This window comes from Zonotrichia leucophrys, chromosome 27 (assembly GCF_028769735.1).
Source record: "Zonotrichia leucophrys gambelii isolate GWCS_2022_RI chromosome 27, RI_Zleu_2.0, whole genome shotgun sequence".
Lineage (NCBI taxonomy): Eukaryota > Metazoa > Chordata > Aves > Passeriformes > Passerellidae > Zonotrichia > Zonotrichia leucophrys.
The window spans coordinates 1,844,798-1,858,476 of NC_088196.1; the positions used below are offsets into that span (position 1 = coordinate 1,844,798).

The window sequence follows — 13,679 nt, forward strand, 5'->3', positions numbered from 1 at the left end:
AACCCCCCTCAGCCACTGCTGTCGCCCAGCCAGTGCCGGACCCCCACACCAGAACCAGCCCCAAACCCTCCCCACACCAGCACCAGCCCCTCCAGCCAGGGCATTCACCCCCACACCGGTACCAGCCCCAAACCCTCCCCACACCAGTACCAGGCTCCCCAGCCAGTTCAGGGCCTCCAGTTGGGATTGGAGCCCCCCAGTCTGCATCCTGCCCCCCTCAGCTGGCACAGAGTCCCTGACTTGTCCCCAGCTGGTCCCCAGCCAGTCCCAGAGCCCCTGCAGATTGTCCTGGGGCTGCCAATCAGTACCAGGACCCACAGCATCATCAGAGCCCCCCAAATGGGACTGGAGCCCCCAACCAGCACCACCCTCCCAGCTGGAACTGAGCCCCTGCCTGGTGCTGACTGTGCCAAGGGGATGGTGCTGGAGCCAGGGAGTGCTGCTGCCCACAGCACTGGGGACACGGGGCTGAATTCCCAGTTCACATCCCTCACCCTCCTCCAGGACAACTTTTTTGACCTTTTTGCCCCATTTTGTTATGGCTCCAAGTCCCTCTGAGCTCGGCCTGTTATCCCCAGTGCTGGCAGAGCCACCAGGAGCTGAAACCTGAGAGGCAGCTGCACCAGAGGGGCTCCAGGACCTTCTCATCCACACTCAGGGGGTTCCTGGCTGGCAAATGCTCCTTTCCAGGCAGGTCAGCATGGGGCAGGCAGGGCTTCCACACTGGGACCTGCTGCCCTTGGACCTTCCTCTTCCTCCATGCAGCATCAGGTGCAGCAGAGATGATCCAGCACCTGCTTGGCTCCTCAGGAGCTCTGAGGGTGCCAGCCCGAGGGGGACAGTCCCTCCCAGAGCCCTTCTGGTGCTCCTCAGCACCACAGGGACAAAGAGGTGCCCAGCAGGGTGGATCTACACCGGTACCAGGGAACAGCTGGTCCAGTGGAAGGGGGATGGATGATCTTTAAGTCTCTTCCAAGATTCTCCATCTCCAGCCTGGACATCTCATCCAAGGCCTGCAGGGTCCCCATAAGGCCATGAAGGAGCTGCTTCAGTCCCTCAGAGAGCAGGCACTCCATGGTGTAAGTCACTGGTCAGCACGAGGAGGGGGCAGATGGCACTTGGGGGTCCCTCTCCCCTCCCTGGAAGGTTCAGGCTTGGTGAAACACAGCTGCTGATCTCCCAGGTGAGCTCACTACCATGAGATAACCAGTGTCCACAGGGTCACTTGGAGCTCTGGGGCCTGCAGGGGCCATTCCCCTGTCCCCAGGGCCCCTTCTTTGCTGTCTGAGGGGCACAGGAGGCTGAACCCACCAGGCCAGGGGCTGGTTGGTGCCCCAAGCCCCTCTCTCCAGGGATCACCTTCCTGCTGGGCCAGCTCCAGGGCAGAACCCTGAGCCCAGTGGGGTTTGATCAGCCCTTCATGGCAGGGGCTGCAGCAGGGAAAGGACTGGAGTTTGGCTGTTGCACTGGAGAAGGATTCAGCTCAGGAGGAACCTATGAAGCCTCGTGTGCCCCAGGTCCCTGCTCCCTCTTCAAGCCTTCCCTTTGAGCCTGGAGTGTTGTCCTTCACTCAAGGACTGAACATCCCCAAGGACAGACAGACCCCACTCCTCTGGGTGCCTGTCCCACCCTCCTGGGCCCTGAGCCTTTCCTTTTCCCAACCACACCTGGAAGCAGCTTGGCACCACAGAAAGGTGCTTGGAACTGCCCTTCAAGAAGCCACAGGCTGCTTTAAACATTCCAGAACATCCTCCAGCCCATCCTTGACCTCCATCCCTCAGCCCCATGCCCAGGAGAGGTGAACAAGATGCTCTCCAGGTTCTCCACACCCCTCCTTGCTGGGCACCACCCCTGCACTGGGTCCAGGAGCTTCCCAGTACCTGTTGGCCACACTCCTCTGGTAAACCAAAGATGGGGAGATGTTCTGGGGCTGGACCCCCTCCATCATGGTGTCCATTGCGCACAAAGCTTCCTCCACCCAACCCCTACTGCTCTGCTCCTGCCCCCAGCCACATTCCCACATTAAGGCAGAGCAGAATCTCATCCCTCCATTTTATTTCAAAAGTTTATAAAAAAATCCCAAACAAGTTAAAACCACCTGAAAATATGTAAAGACAACGCCCAGATCACAGCAAGAGCACAAATCTCATCCCCCTGAGCCTTCTCTCAGAAGTCTTTGCAGCTCTGGGGATCGTGTGAGAGGAAGAACTCTGGAAGGGTAAGGAGCACACAGATGTTGGGTGGAGACTTCCAGAGGCACCACTGGGTCCGTGATGAGTCTTGTAAGGAATCAGAGGAATCTGCTGGCTCTAAACGTGGCCAGCAGGGGAGGGAAGATCACAGCCAAGGACAGGGAAGCCACAGCATCCCCACCTATTCCCACCAGGAGAGCTGCCCAGGCTGCCAGTGCTGTCCTCACCCTTGGATGTCCCTCCTGCTCCTGACACAGAGGGTGCCTTGGTGAATCCCATCCCAGCTCCCACTGAGGCTCCACAGAGCAGCCTGGAGATGCTTTTAGCTGCCAAACAACGTTCCAAGGATGGGGAAAGAGGCTCCTCGTGTCTCAGTGCAGCAGTTCCTGCAGCTCCTGTCCAGCTCCGCCTCCCTGAGCACGGAGCAGAGCTGGGACTCGTACCCGCACCCACTGTCCCTCACCCTGCCCTGGGGCTGCAGCTGCAGCAAATCCCTGCCCACAGCTGGAATCCTGCAGCCCTGGACACCCGGGAGGAGCTGCACAGCCCAGTCTGAGCCCGAGGAGCTCCTGCTGGAGCCGGGAACAGCCTCGGGGCACTGGGGAGGAGGCGGGAGGACACCGGGAGCTCCAGGGGCCGCTGCTTGTGCTGCCCTGACACAGCAGCAACATCTGGCTGCAGCCAGGGGCAGTGTGGGAGAGGGCAGGCAGCCAGCAGGGCAGCTGGTCCTGCTCGCTGTGCCCTCCAGAGCAGGCCTGCTCCCACCCCTGGCTGTGCTGTCACTGTCACTGTCCCTGCTCCGGCCATGCTCGCTGACAGTGCTGGCTGCAGCTGCCTGCCCAGCATCCCAACCTGCAGCCACTGCCCCTGGGGATGCTGGCTGGGACACAGGGCCCCCAGGGCTCTGACACAGGCACAGATCCAAAGCAAGGGAGCTGTGAGGTCTGCTGGAGAGCTCTGTGCCCAGGGGCAGGCTGCCAGCCCTCCCCAAGGCAGGCAGGGCTGGCTCAGACACCTGCCCTGCACCCTGTGCCCCCATCTGCTCACCCAGGGGGGACAGGCCAGAACCCAGCTCCAGCCTGGGCCTCTTTGCCACCTGGGAGCTGTGGCTGGAGCACAGCTGGCGCTTCCTGGAGGCAGCCTGGCCTTGGGGAGGGTGGCTGACAGGTTCACATGAAGAAGCCACTGTGTCTCTGACAGGAGTGGGTGATGCATGAGGCTCCCAGCCCCGCTCAGGAGCCAAATCTAAACCTGAAGCCCCCAGCCCAGCGTCCCCCATGGCACCATGGGCAGCACAGACCCCTCTGCTGGGCCCTGCTCCCCTTGGCAGCTGCAGGGATCTGGGCTTTGACAAGTCCCCTCCTCCTGTGGGATCTGTGACCCTGTCCCTGGGCAGGCAGGGGGAATGTCCCTGGGTCTTCAGGCCATGATCCAGCTCTCTATCTGTTATCAGCTCCACAGCATCCTGCTCAGGCTGCTCCCCTTCCTCTCCCAGCTCTGCTGGCAGCAGCTTCATTCCTCCAGTGCTGTGTGCTTGAGGCACCACACGTTCATCTGGCAGGCAGGACCAGGGCACCCTGGGAGGAACCATCAGTTAATGCTCACCCAGCCCCAGCCACAAACACTCCCCCCAGGGAGACAAAACCTCTCTCCTGCACTGCAGGGTGTTTGCAGCCCTTGCTCAGGAGCAGGGAAGCAGTTTTAGCCTGCTGAGGCTCACAATGACTCTGCTGCTGGCAGAGATGGGCAGCACAAGGGAGCTCAGCCTCCTCAGCCCAGTGCCCAGGCACAGAGGGGCTACAGAGCAGCAGGGACAGGAGAGGTAGGTTCAGCTGCCCTTTCTAATTTAGGAGGCACCAGGAGTCCATGGAAAAAGGAAAAAGGATAAATCCCATGGAAATGCAGGAAAATCTCCCATTGTTTGTCTGAAATTTGCCCAGCAGGGGCCAAGTTTGTCCTGCTGGGCAAAGCGCCCTGCACAGGGACCCCATTCCATGGCTGTGCCATGTGGACCTGCTGCCTCTGGGCTCCAGGAGTTCCCAGATCCCCAGACTTACCTGGCTGAGCCCTCCAGGAAGCTGTTGGTGAGCTGGGAGATGACACGGTCCACAGGGATGTACTGGGAGCTGTCCTGGGCAAACCTCTGGTGCTGGGGGCTCTGGAGATGCTGGAAGGTGGCAGAGACCCTTTAACAACACTCACAGCTTTGCCAGGAGGGGAATTTGCACTTCCCACAGCCTAACAGACCAGAGGGCAAAGGGACAGAGGCAGTGTCTGCCAGGTTTGGGAACACTCAGTGTCCTGCTCCCTGCTCCTGCTGATGAGGAGGCTGTGTCTGGATCCAAGGAATGGATCCACAAATCCACAGGAATTTCCCATTTCCTCCCCAGCAGCAGGAAATAGACTCCACCACCACTGTCTGGCACTAAAGGCTGGGCTCTGAAAGCCCCCTTGCTTGGCACCTAAAAAACCTCCTCCCACCTTTTCAATCTGCCCGTGCCCCATGGAACAGCCTCTTCACCTTATGGATCATGCAGCAGGATGATCCTTGAGGCTCTGGCACCCCAAGAGAGGAGCATGTTGTGCTCCAACCTTCAAACCAACCTTCAAACCCCTTGTGCTCTGACCATGTTCCCAGCTCAGAGGCAGATCCTGCAGGATGCAGTAATTCCTCCCAAAGGAGCTCACAGAGCTAACGAGCATGACACGATTAACAAAGCCTCTGAGTGCTCCCCACAACTCCTGCAAGGAACCAGCTCCCAGGGGAACCTTTACCTTCTGCAGCTCTTCAAAGGTCTCTTGGCAGCACTCACAGAAGCCCCTCCTTTTCCTGGGCACGGTGACGTGTGTGGAACGAGGGCTCTTCCCTCCAGTGCTGTGCAGGGCACAGCCCTCAGCACCCCTGCAAGGGACAGCACAGGGTCACCCTGCCTGGCAGGGACAGCAGGGACAGCACAGGGCTCCCTGTGCCCACACCCAAAGGCTGGTGGCTCCCAGAGCCCAGGAACCAGCAGTGAGCAGGGTTAAACACAGAAGGAGCTGCAGCCTACCTGGCTTGGCAGGAACTGGAGAGGCTTTTCAGAGGCTCAAATGGGCTGCAGCTTTTGGGTGCCAGGAAGTTGAGGGCAGGAAAGCTCTGGAATTGGTGATGGAAGGGCCTGAATTGCCTGGAAGCAGCAGATCAGGACATCAGAGTCAAGGCAAGGCTTCAGAGCTGTCCCTCCTGCAGCCTGGAGGGGCTCAAGGTGCCACCTCATCCATGAGGAGATGCTGCCCAGAACTCTCCTGGGGCTGTGCCAGAGTTCCCATTGCTGACTTCACATGAGAATGAAATTCTCATTTCATTGAACACATTTAAAGTGTTAAAACCAGCTCCCAGTAACAGCTCCAATGGAGCAGCAAATTTGCCTGCTCAGCCCAAATTCCATTTTTTGCCCCAGCTCAGAGCAGTGCAGCATTTCCAGCCACCCCATTGCACAGGAGGGTTTTGATTCCCACATTTCTCCCCTCACACTTCACTGCATGCAGATGTAAACCCCAATATCTGACTCTTAATTGAGATGCCTTCAATGTTGCCTTTGGAATAATGAATTGGCCCCGTGGATGCTGGTAGAGTTACAAACTCCTCAGAAACACCACAGGGATCAGGTCCCCTGTGCCCAAGGCTGGCCTCAAGTTACAGGCCCTGACCTCCTGTGCTTCAATCTCACTCCTCTCTGCTGAGGGTGGATTAAGTGACCTGCTGAGGATCACACAGGGAATGTGAGCAAGGAAGGAAACTGCTGTCAAGTCTCGTTTGACACCTTTTTTCTCCCTGACACACAAGACACCTGGATTGTTTCTCTAAACTCCATCTGCCTCCCTCTAGGAGAGAATCAATTCCCAGAGTGGAACAGGGTCTGCACAGAAGCCAGGGCAGCCTCATGGGCAGGAATGAAACCAGGGAAGGAGAGGTTTTAGGTTTTAGGGTAGGATATTTAGAAAGGTCTCATTTACCTGCTCTGGTCTTCAACTTTCAGAAAAGGGGGCTTCAATTTTCCTGAAAGAAAGAAACCTGGTTAGTTTTCCTGGCCAAATTCCCTAAGTCACTCATTCCCCAACAGAACTGGGCTCCAGAGCTGACTGCATCAGAACTTCTGGCTCTGGTGAATGCCAAGTGGTGGCCAAGCACAGACAAAACATCTCTAGGTCCTGGTCCAAGTTTGAAATGGGGTGACCAAACCCCAGGCAGCCAAACCATAGACATTTACACCTTTGGAAGGGTATTTAAATTAAATCACATCTTTAATGCCTCCTCAGCCATACAGCCACTGACCTAACCCTGAGCCTTCTGATTCCAGCCCCAAGAATTGTCACACAAACCCCCCACAATGTGTCACTGAGTATGAGGAGGGAACTCAGGAACTGCAGAGCTGCTCAGAGTTCTGCAACAACTTCCAGCTCCTTTTCCTCCATTCACCCTGCCTCAAGTGCAGAACCTGGCTCACCAGCCTGGCTCAGGCCAGGATGGGGATGTCAAAGCAGCAAGAGATGCTGGAGACAAACCAAGGTGCAGCCAGCCAAGCCTGGCACAGGACACTGCTCGAGAGCAGGACCTGGCCTCTGCCCAGCTCCCAGGGAGGGCAAACAGCAGCTTTGCTTCCTTTGGAGAGCAAGGACAGAGCAAAAGAGCCTCAGCAGAGCATTGAGGGAAAATGTTTTCAGAGCCAGGCTGGGAGGGGAGGTTCCAAGGTCCCTCCTGTCCTGCAGGTTCCACTCACATTACGCTCACCTTGGAAACCCGAGTCCTGATCTGGCTAAGAAACAAAAAAAACACCAAGGTGTTCCCACAAGGCATCTGCCTGACCCTGAAACCAAGCCTCTCCTGCCTCCCTCATGGTCTCTGAAGGGCGAGGAGTTTTGTTTTCTTGTGATCCTGGCACTCAGTGCTATTTTTTCCCCAAAGATATTTCACCCTCTTTCCCCAGAAAGGCTGAGCCCACCTGTCCTCGCCAGCCTCACCCTCTGCTTGCCTCAAATGTGCTGCCACGTCACTGGAGCTGCTATTTCAGTACAGGATCAAGTTTTTTCCATGCAAACACTGCCAAATGCTCAGCACTTCTGAGAGAGAGGCCCCAGATCCAGCTCAGATGGGTGAGTGATCCCAGCAGTGGCTCTGATGCCACTGTGAGACCTCAGAGCAGATCTCAGAGCTTGCAGGCACAATCTGAGACATCCAACAGCTTCTTGAGCCTTTCCTCAGCACCCCAAACTGGGAAATAACTCCCAAGTGTGTCTCACACACCACCCAGGCTGGAGCCTGCTCCAAACTGACACAAGTCGCAGACCCAGCTGACGTCAGCAGTGCCAATTTCAGCCCCAATTTCTGTCTAATTGCAGATGAGATGAGATGAAAACCTGGCTGTTCCCCCTCCCTCCTGCCTGCCAGAGCCATCCCCAGCTCGGTGTCTCAGCAGCACATCTCAGCCCAGCAGAAGTGAGTGGGCTGGGAGGAACACGCTCTCCTCTGCAGGATGCATTATTCCTCAAAACCTCCCTGAAGCTGCTGGATTCAATGAGCAGCAGAACTGTTCTCTCTGTTCTGGGAGCTGGCAGCAAAGGGTTTTTAGGATTTTGAAACACACTGTGACATCAAAGATCCTCAGCTGTCCTGGGAGGCTGCAGCCAGACTCCAACAAGGAGTAACAGAGCCCATTCAAGGGGAACTGCCTAAAGAGCTGGCATATTTTGGGATTGCCAAAGGTTTTGATGTGTTTCAAATTCTAAATGAGGCTCCTCCAAGCAGCTCCACATCTGAGCATAAACAGCAGCACAACTTCCAGGCCTTACCTCTGTGAATTTTGGATTTGGAGGCAGGGCATTTCACCTAGAGGAAAAAGGGACACATTCAGCATGGGAGCAGCACAAGCAGAGCTGCAGCAGCCTCACCCACCATTTCAGAGCTCCTGTACCACCCAGAGCACCTCCCCTCCTTCTGCCTCCCAAATTACCCAGGGTTAGTTGAAATATTAAGTTAATAATACAGTATTATATTAAATATAATTATTTAATAAATTAAATATATTAAATATAATTATTTAATAAAGGTTGCCATGCCCTATCCTTACATTCCACCTTCCCTCTGACCTCTCCAATGCATTAACCAATCCTTTGGTGAGCCAGTGTAGCACCATCATCATCATCATCTTTGATTTGCTTGTGTGTGTGGTTTTTGCTTTCCTAACTAAATCACCTTTATCTCAATCCATGAGCTTTCTCACTTTTGCTCTCCCATCCCAGGGGATCCCAGAGGGTGGCTGTGTGGGGCTGGGGGTTAAACCATGACCCTTAGGGTTAAAGTCAGCATTAGCTGTGCTATGAATGCTGATATTTAGCAACAGCTGCCTCATTCTCAGCTGGATTTACCCCCAACTTTATATTTTTTGATTTTTTTCATCTGCACCACTAACACAAGCACCAGATTGGATCTAGCACCCCCTGAGTGGCACTGAAGCTGCTACAAGAACTGTCCAAACCCTGAACTGCTGAAATTGGCTGCAGGTAAATTGTTACCTCTGTCTTCTGGCACTGCTTCCTTGCTCCTGAGATGGCTCGCAGCAGCTGCTGGGCATAGGACAACATTTCTGTGCAGGTGGGATGTCAAAGAGCCAAAGCTGAGCCAGGGAAGGGAGCTGTTCCCTCAGAGTGCAGCCCACCCACCCCCCTAATACACTGGGAAAAGCTGGAGCCTGCAGGAATGGTCCAAGATGAAGCCAAGAGAACATTTTGAGCCCCTCTGTTTGCAGAGCTGGAGGCTGCTGGGGCTCTGCAGGAAGGAGACACTGGCAGGAGCTGTGAGCACAGAGCAGAGCCCAGGGACAGGAACCAGACAGGCTCAGCCACAGCTGTATGTCACTGTCACCAGACACTCAGGAACCTTTTACTCCACACCTATTTTTAGTATCAGAGCTCCACCATCTGCCTTTCCCATCACCCCCTCCCCATCCATCATGGGGACAGGAGGTGCCTTCCAGAACAGGTCCTCAAACACCAGCACTTCCTAATTAAACCCAACCAAACCCTGCCCTTTTCATGATTGTACTTCCAGGTTCATTAATAAAAACAGTCTTTTTGGAACAAATTTTCCTAATGTTCCACCTTCAGTAGATGACAATGTGCTTGCTGTTGCAAATGTGACAGTGGCACATTCTGTACACACAAATGTGTTTGAGGGCAGGATGGCATCACTGAGCCAGGCCAGCATGGCACCACTCCAGGAGATTTGCTTGCAATTTCTTCCTTCTGTTCTACTTTTCTTCCATCCCTTCTGCTCCACCTGTCTCCAAAACCCCTCGTTCCCAGCAGGCTCCTGCAGCCCACAGTGAAGGATACCATCCACATGCAGGATCTGGACTCCCCACAGGCGAGCGTTGGCGAGGATGCTGCTGCCACTGCAGGTGTCCTGCACAGAGAGGTTTGGCAAAGCCCAGCTCAAAGCTCAGCTCTAAACTGAGCTCAGAGCCCTTCCTGCTGCCCAGCTGACAGAGTGTGGCTGCTACAGAAATCAGGGCACAGCAGTAAAGGATGGAGCTCATGCTTTATCCATGCCAAATTAACAGCAGCACCTTGGGCAGGTGTTTATTTAATCAGCATGAGCTTTTAAGTGGGCACTGAGATTTATCTGGGGAAAGGACTGCAGGGGAGCATTTTGCCCCAGCTACATTGCTTTTAGTTCTTTTTAGGCTAAAAATTCATCTAACAGCAGGCCTTGTGTTAATAATTCTCTTGTGTTGAGCACCCAGATGGCTGGGAGAGGTATCAGAGGTACAACACTGGATGCCATGGCTCCAGAAATAGTGACCAGGAGCACTACACAACCTCCTGCAGGCCACAAGCAACTGCTTTGTGCCTTTCCCAGCCCCAGGATCTGCTCTGTCAGCAGGCCAGGGGCTCTGCAGGAAGGCTGGCACTGGTTCTGCTGTGCTCAGCAGAGCTCTGAGCACACCCAGCCCATCCAAGGCTGCTCACCTGGTTCTTCATGGCCTTGTTCAGCAGCTCCTTCCCCCTGCTCAGCAGTGCCTGTGGAGAGAGGAGACATGAACAGGTCATGGCAAAGAGCTGGAGAGCAGCAATCCCTGGGGATCCCCAAAGAGCTGGAGAGCAGCAATCCCCAAAGAACTGGAGAGCAACAATCCCTGGGGATCCCCAAAGAGCTGGAGAGCAGCAATCCCTGGGGATCCCCAAAGAGCTGGAGAGCAACAATCCCTGGGGATCCCCAAAGAGCAACAATCCCTGGGGAACCCCAAAGAGCAACAATCCCTGGGGAACCCCAAAGAGCTGGAAAGCAACAATCCCCAAAGAACTGGAGAGCAACAATCCCTGGGGATCCCCACACTCTGCTAGTCCAGAGAGCCTTTCAGAGAATGCAAACTGCAGAGAGAGCCACTCAACTGCACCAGAAGCAGCAGCCAAGGCTTGGAATTATTGACCAGCAGGGAAACGAAAGCTCCAGAGTGAGCCAGGAGGGAGCAGCAATTTAGCTTGGAAAGTGCCTGCTGCATCATGGAATTGTTCAGGCTGGAAAAGCTCTGTAAGGTCAAGTCCAACTTCTCCCCAGTATAGCCAAGGTCACCACTGACCCATGTCCCCAGGTGTCACATCCACAGAGTTTTTAAATCCCTGCAGGGATGGGGACTCCACCACTGGCCTGGGCAGCTGTGCCAAGGTTGGGCAACCCTTCCCATGAAGGAGTTTTCCCTAATATCCAATCTAAACCTGCCCAGCACAGCTTGAGGCTGTTTCCTCTTGTCCTGTCACTTGTTACCCAGGAGAAGTGACCAAGCCCTACCTGGCTGCAATCTCCTATCAGGGATTTGTAGAAAGATCAGGTCCCCCTGCTCTCCAGGCATCTCAAGATGTTGGCCAGGGTTAGGAACATCCTGGGAACTGAGCCAACAGCCTCAGCAGATTGGGTCAGCTCTTTGTAAGACAAGGGACAGTGCTGGGAGCCAGGACAGGGGACAAAAACTGGGAGAGAACTCTGCAGCTCAGCATTCCCACTGCAGGTGCTTCAGCTCCAGCTGGCAGAGATTCCCCAGGCCTGGGCTGAGGCAGCTGCTTTTCCCCAGACACCACATTCCAGGTGAGATGCTGGAGTTTGGCCACAAGGATTTGTGAGCAGAAAGCCCAGCTCCAACAGGCAAATGGGACCAGGAGAAGCCCCTTCCCATATGAGACCCTCATGGATCTCCTCCAGGGTACAGGGGCCTTGCCCTGTGACTACCCAGAGTCAGCAATGCTTTCCTCTGTCTATATTTCTCTGTTTTTTCTCACTACACCTCTGGGAACCAGCCATGGCCTCCACATCCCCTGCCATTCCAGATTTCCCTGATTACAGCCCAAATCTGTGCCATGCACAATGATGGCAGACACAAAACACCAGAGCATGAATAAGGACAGTGAGGGAAACAAGAACAGAACAGGGAAAACAAGCCACACAGAATATTTGCTCAGAGCAGGAACAACTCCACCTTCCAAAACTGTCCCCAGATTCTGCCCTACAGCTCCCTTGGACAAAACCCTTGTAGCTCTTACAGGGTATGGTGGCTTCTGGTGAGCTCTGGCTGGGGTTCCTTTGGGGGCAGCAGGCACTGAGCTCGTGGATTTTGTGCTTTCTGCAGTTGGGTTGCTCTGTTTCTCCTCCCGAGCCCTGGGCTGGCCCCTCTTGGCCTCTCTGTTGCTGGACACCACACAGGTGACTTCTTTGCTGAGGAAGCTTTCTGTCACCTGCAGAGAGACAGAACAGAGCAGCTCTGCAAGGGCCTGACCCTGAGCTGGCACAGCTCTGCTGAACAAAGCTGGGCTCAACCCACACACAGCAGGAATATACACATTCCTTCTTTCATTCCATACCAACCAGGAGATCCTGTGATGCCCTAGAGATTCACTGCAAATAATCACCAGAAATTCAGATCCAGACATCCAGGACTCTGTCACCATCACCTACTCCTCACACAGTGCTTTCAAAAAAACCCCAAGATTTGAGGAAAAGGGCCTGGACATCATGGATCAGCCTGGAGGAGTTCTGTTCTCAGAGAGCGCAACCAGTTTTAGAAAAATAAAGGAGAAAGGGAACAACTGGGCGAGCAGCTCCACAGAGGGAGGAGGGAAGCAGAGATGAAACACAGACACACATCAGTCCTTCCAGCACTGGCTGGACCTGGAACACCTGGAATGTTGGGAGGGAAAGGCCAGAAGATCAAGAATATTGGGAGGGAAAGGAGCTCTGTCTCCAGGAGAACATAACCAGCTTTAGAAAAATAAAGGAGAAAAGGAAACAACTGGGCAAGCAGCTCCACAGACAACAGGGCAGGAGGGAAGCAGAAACACACACAAGTCATTCCAGCACTGGTTGGGCCTGGAACACCTGGAATGTTAGGAGGGAAAGGAGCTCTGTCCCCAGAAAAACATAACAAGTTTTAGAAAAATAAAGGAGAAAGGGAACAACTGGGCAAACAGCTCCACAGAGGGAGGAGGGAAGCAGAGATGAGACACACACACCAGTCCTTCCAGCACTGGAACACCTGGAATGCCAGGAGGGAAAGGCCAGAACAGCTGGAACATTGGGAGGGAAAGGCCAGAACACCCAGATTGTTGGGAGGGAAAGGGGCTCTGTCCTCAGGAGAAAATAACCAGTTTTAGAAAAATAAATGAGGAAGGGAACAACTGGCAAGCAGCTCCACAGAGGGAGGAGGGAAGCAGAGAGATGAAACACACACACACACCCCAGTTCTTCCAGCACTGGTTGGACCTGGAACACCTGGAATGTTGGGAGGGAAAGGCCAAAGCACCTGGAATGTTGGGAGGGAAAGAGGTTCTGTACCCAGAAGAGCATAACCAGCTTTAGAAAAATAAAGGAGAAAGGGAACAACCGGGCAAGCAGCTCAACAGAGCAGGAGGGAAGCAGAAACACACACCAGTCCTTCCAGCGCTGGCCTGACCTGGAACACCTGGAATGCTGGGAGGGAAAGGCCAGAACAGCCGGAATGTCGGGAGGGAAAGGCCGGTGCCGAGCCCAGGGACCCCCAAGGGCCGGAGCGTGGGGACAGGGGCAATCTCCACCAGCTCCACTGCGGGAGAGCCAGGAAGGGAACCGGCTCATCGGAAAAACAGGAAAATCAGGAAACTTTTAAAAATTTGCAGAGGCAGAAAAGGGGCGAGGCCACCCCAAGGCACCCCCCTAGAGCCCCCGCAGTCCCGGGTCACCCCCAGCCCCTCACACTCCCGACCCGCGCTCACCCCGCCGAGCCGCCCGATGGCCTCCGCCAGGTCCCGGGCGCTGCGGCCGCTGGGCAGGTCCAGGTAGAAGGACTGTCCGCGGAGGGGCCGAGGGGAAGCCGTGCCGGCCATGGCCCTGCCCAGCTCGGCTCCGAGCCCGCCGCTTGTCCGTGTTTAAATTCCGCCGCCCGCCCCGCCCCGCACGGCGGCCGTGCAGGGACGCGCAGCTCC

The 13,679-nt window shown here is 55.1% G+C and overlaps 1 protein-coding gene across 1 annotated transcript; it reads right to left on the reverse strand.

Moving 5' to 3' along the window:
* Positions 1-1,259: 1,259 nt before the first annotated feature.
* Positions 1,260-13,665, reverse strand: DBF4B (DBF4B-CDC7 kinase regulatory subunit). The gene is made up of 11 exons (XM_064733436.1): positions 13,470-13,665; positions 11,766-11,957; positions 10,200-10,250; positions 9,564-9,633; positions 8,745-8,815; positions 8,022-8,058; positions 6,189-6,231; positions 5,243-5,359; positions 4,968-5,094; positions 4,250-4,359; positions 1,260-3,769 (listed from the first exon to the last, which is right to left on the reverse strand). Exons 1-11 carry the CDS (start codon positions 13,578-13,580, stop codon positions 2,515-2,517), a joined length of 2,184 nt encoding a protein of 727 aa, XP_064589506.1. The 5' UTR covers positions 13,581-13,665; the 3' UTR covers positions 1,260-2,514.
* Between the last annotated feature and the right edge of the window lie 14 nt (positions 13,666-13,679).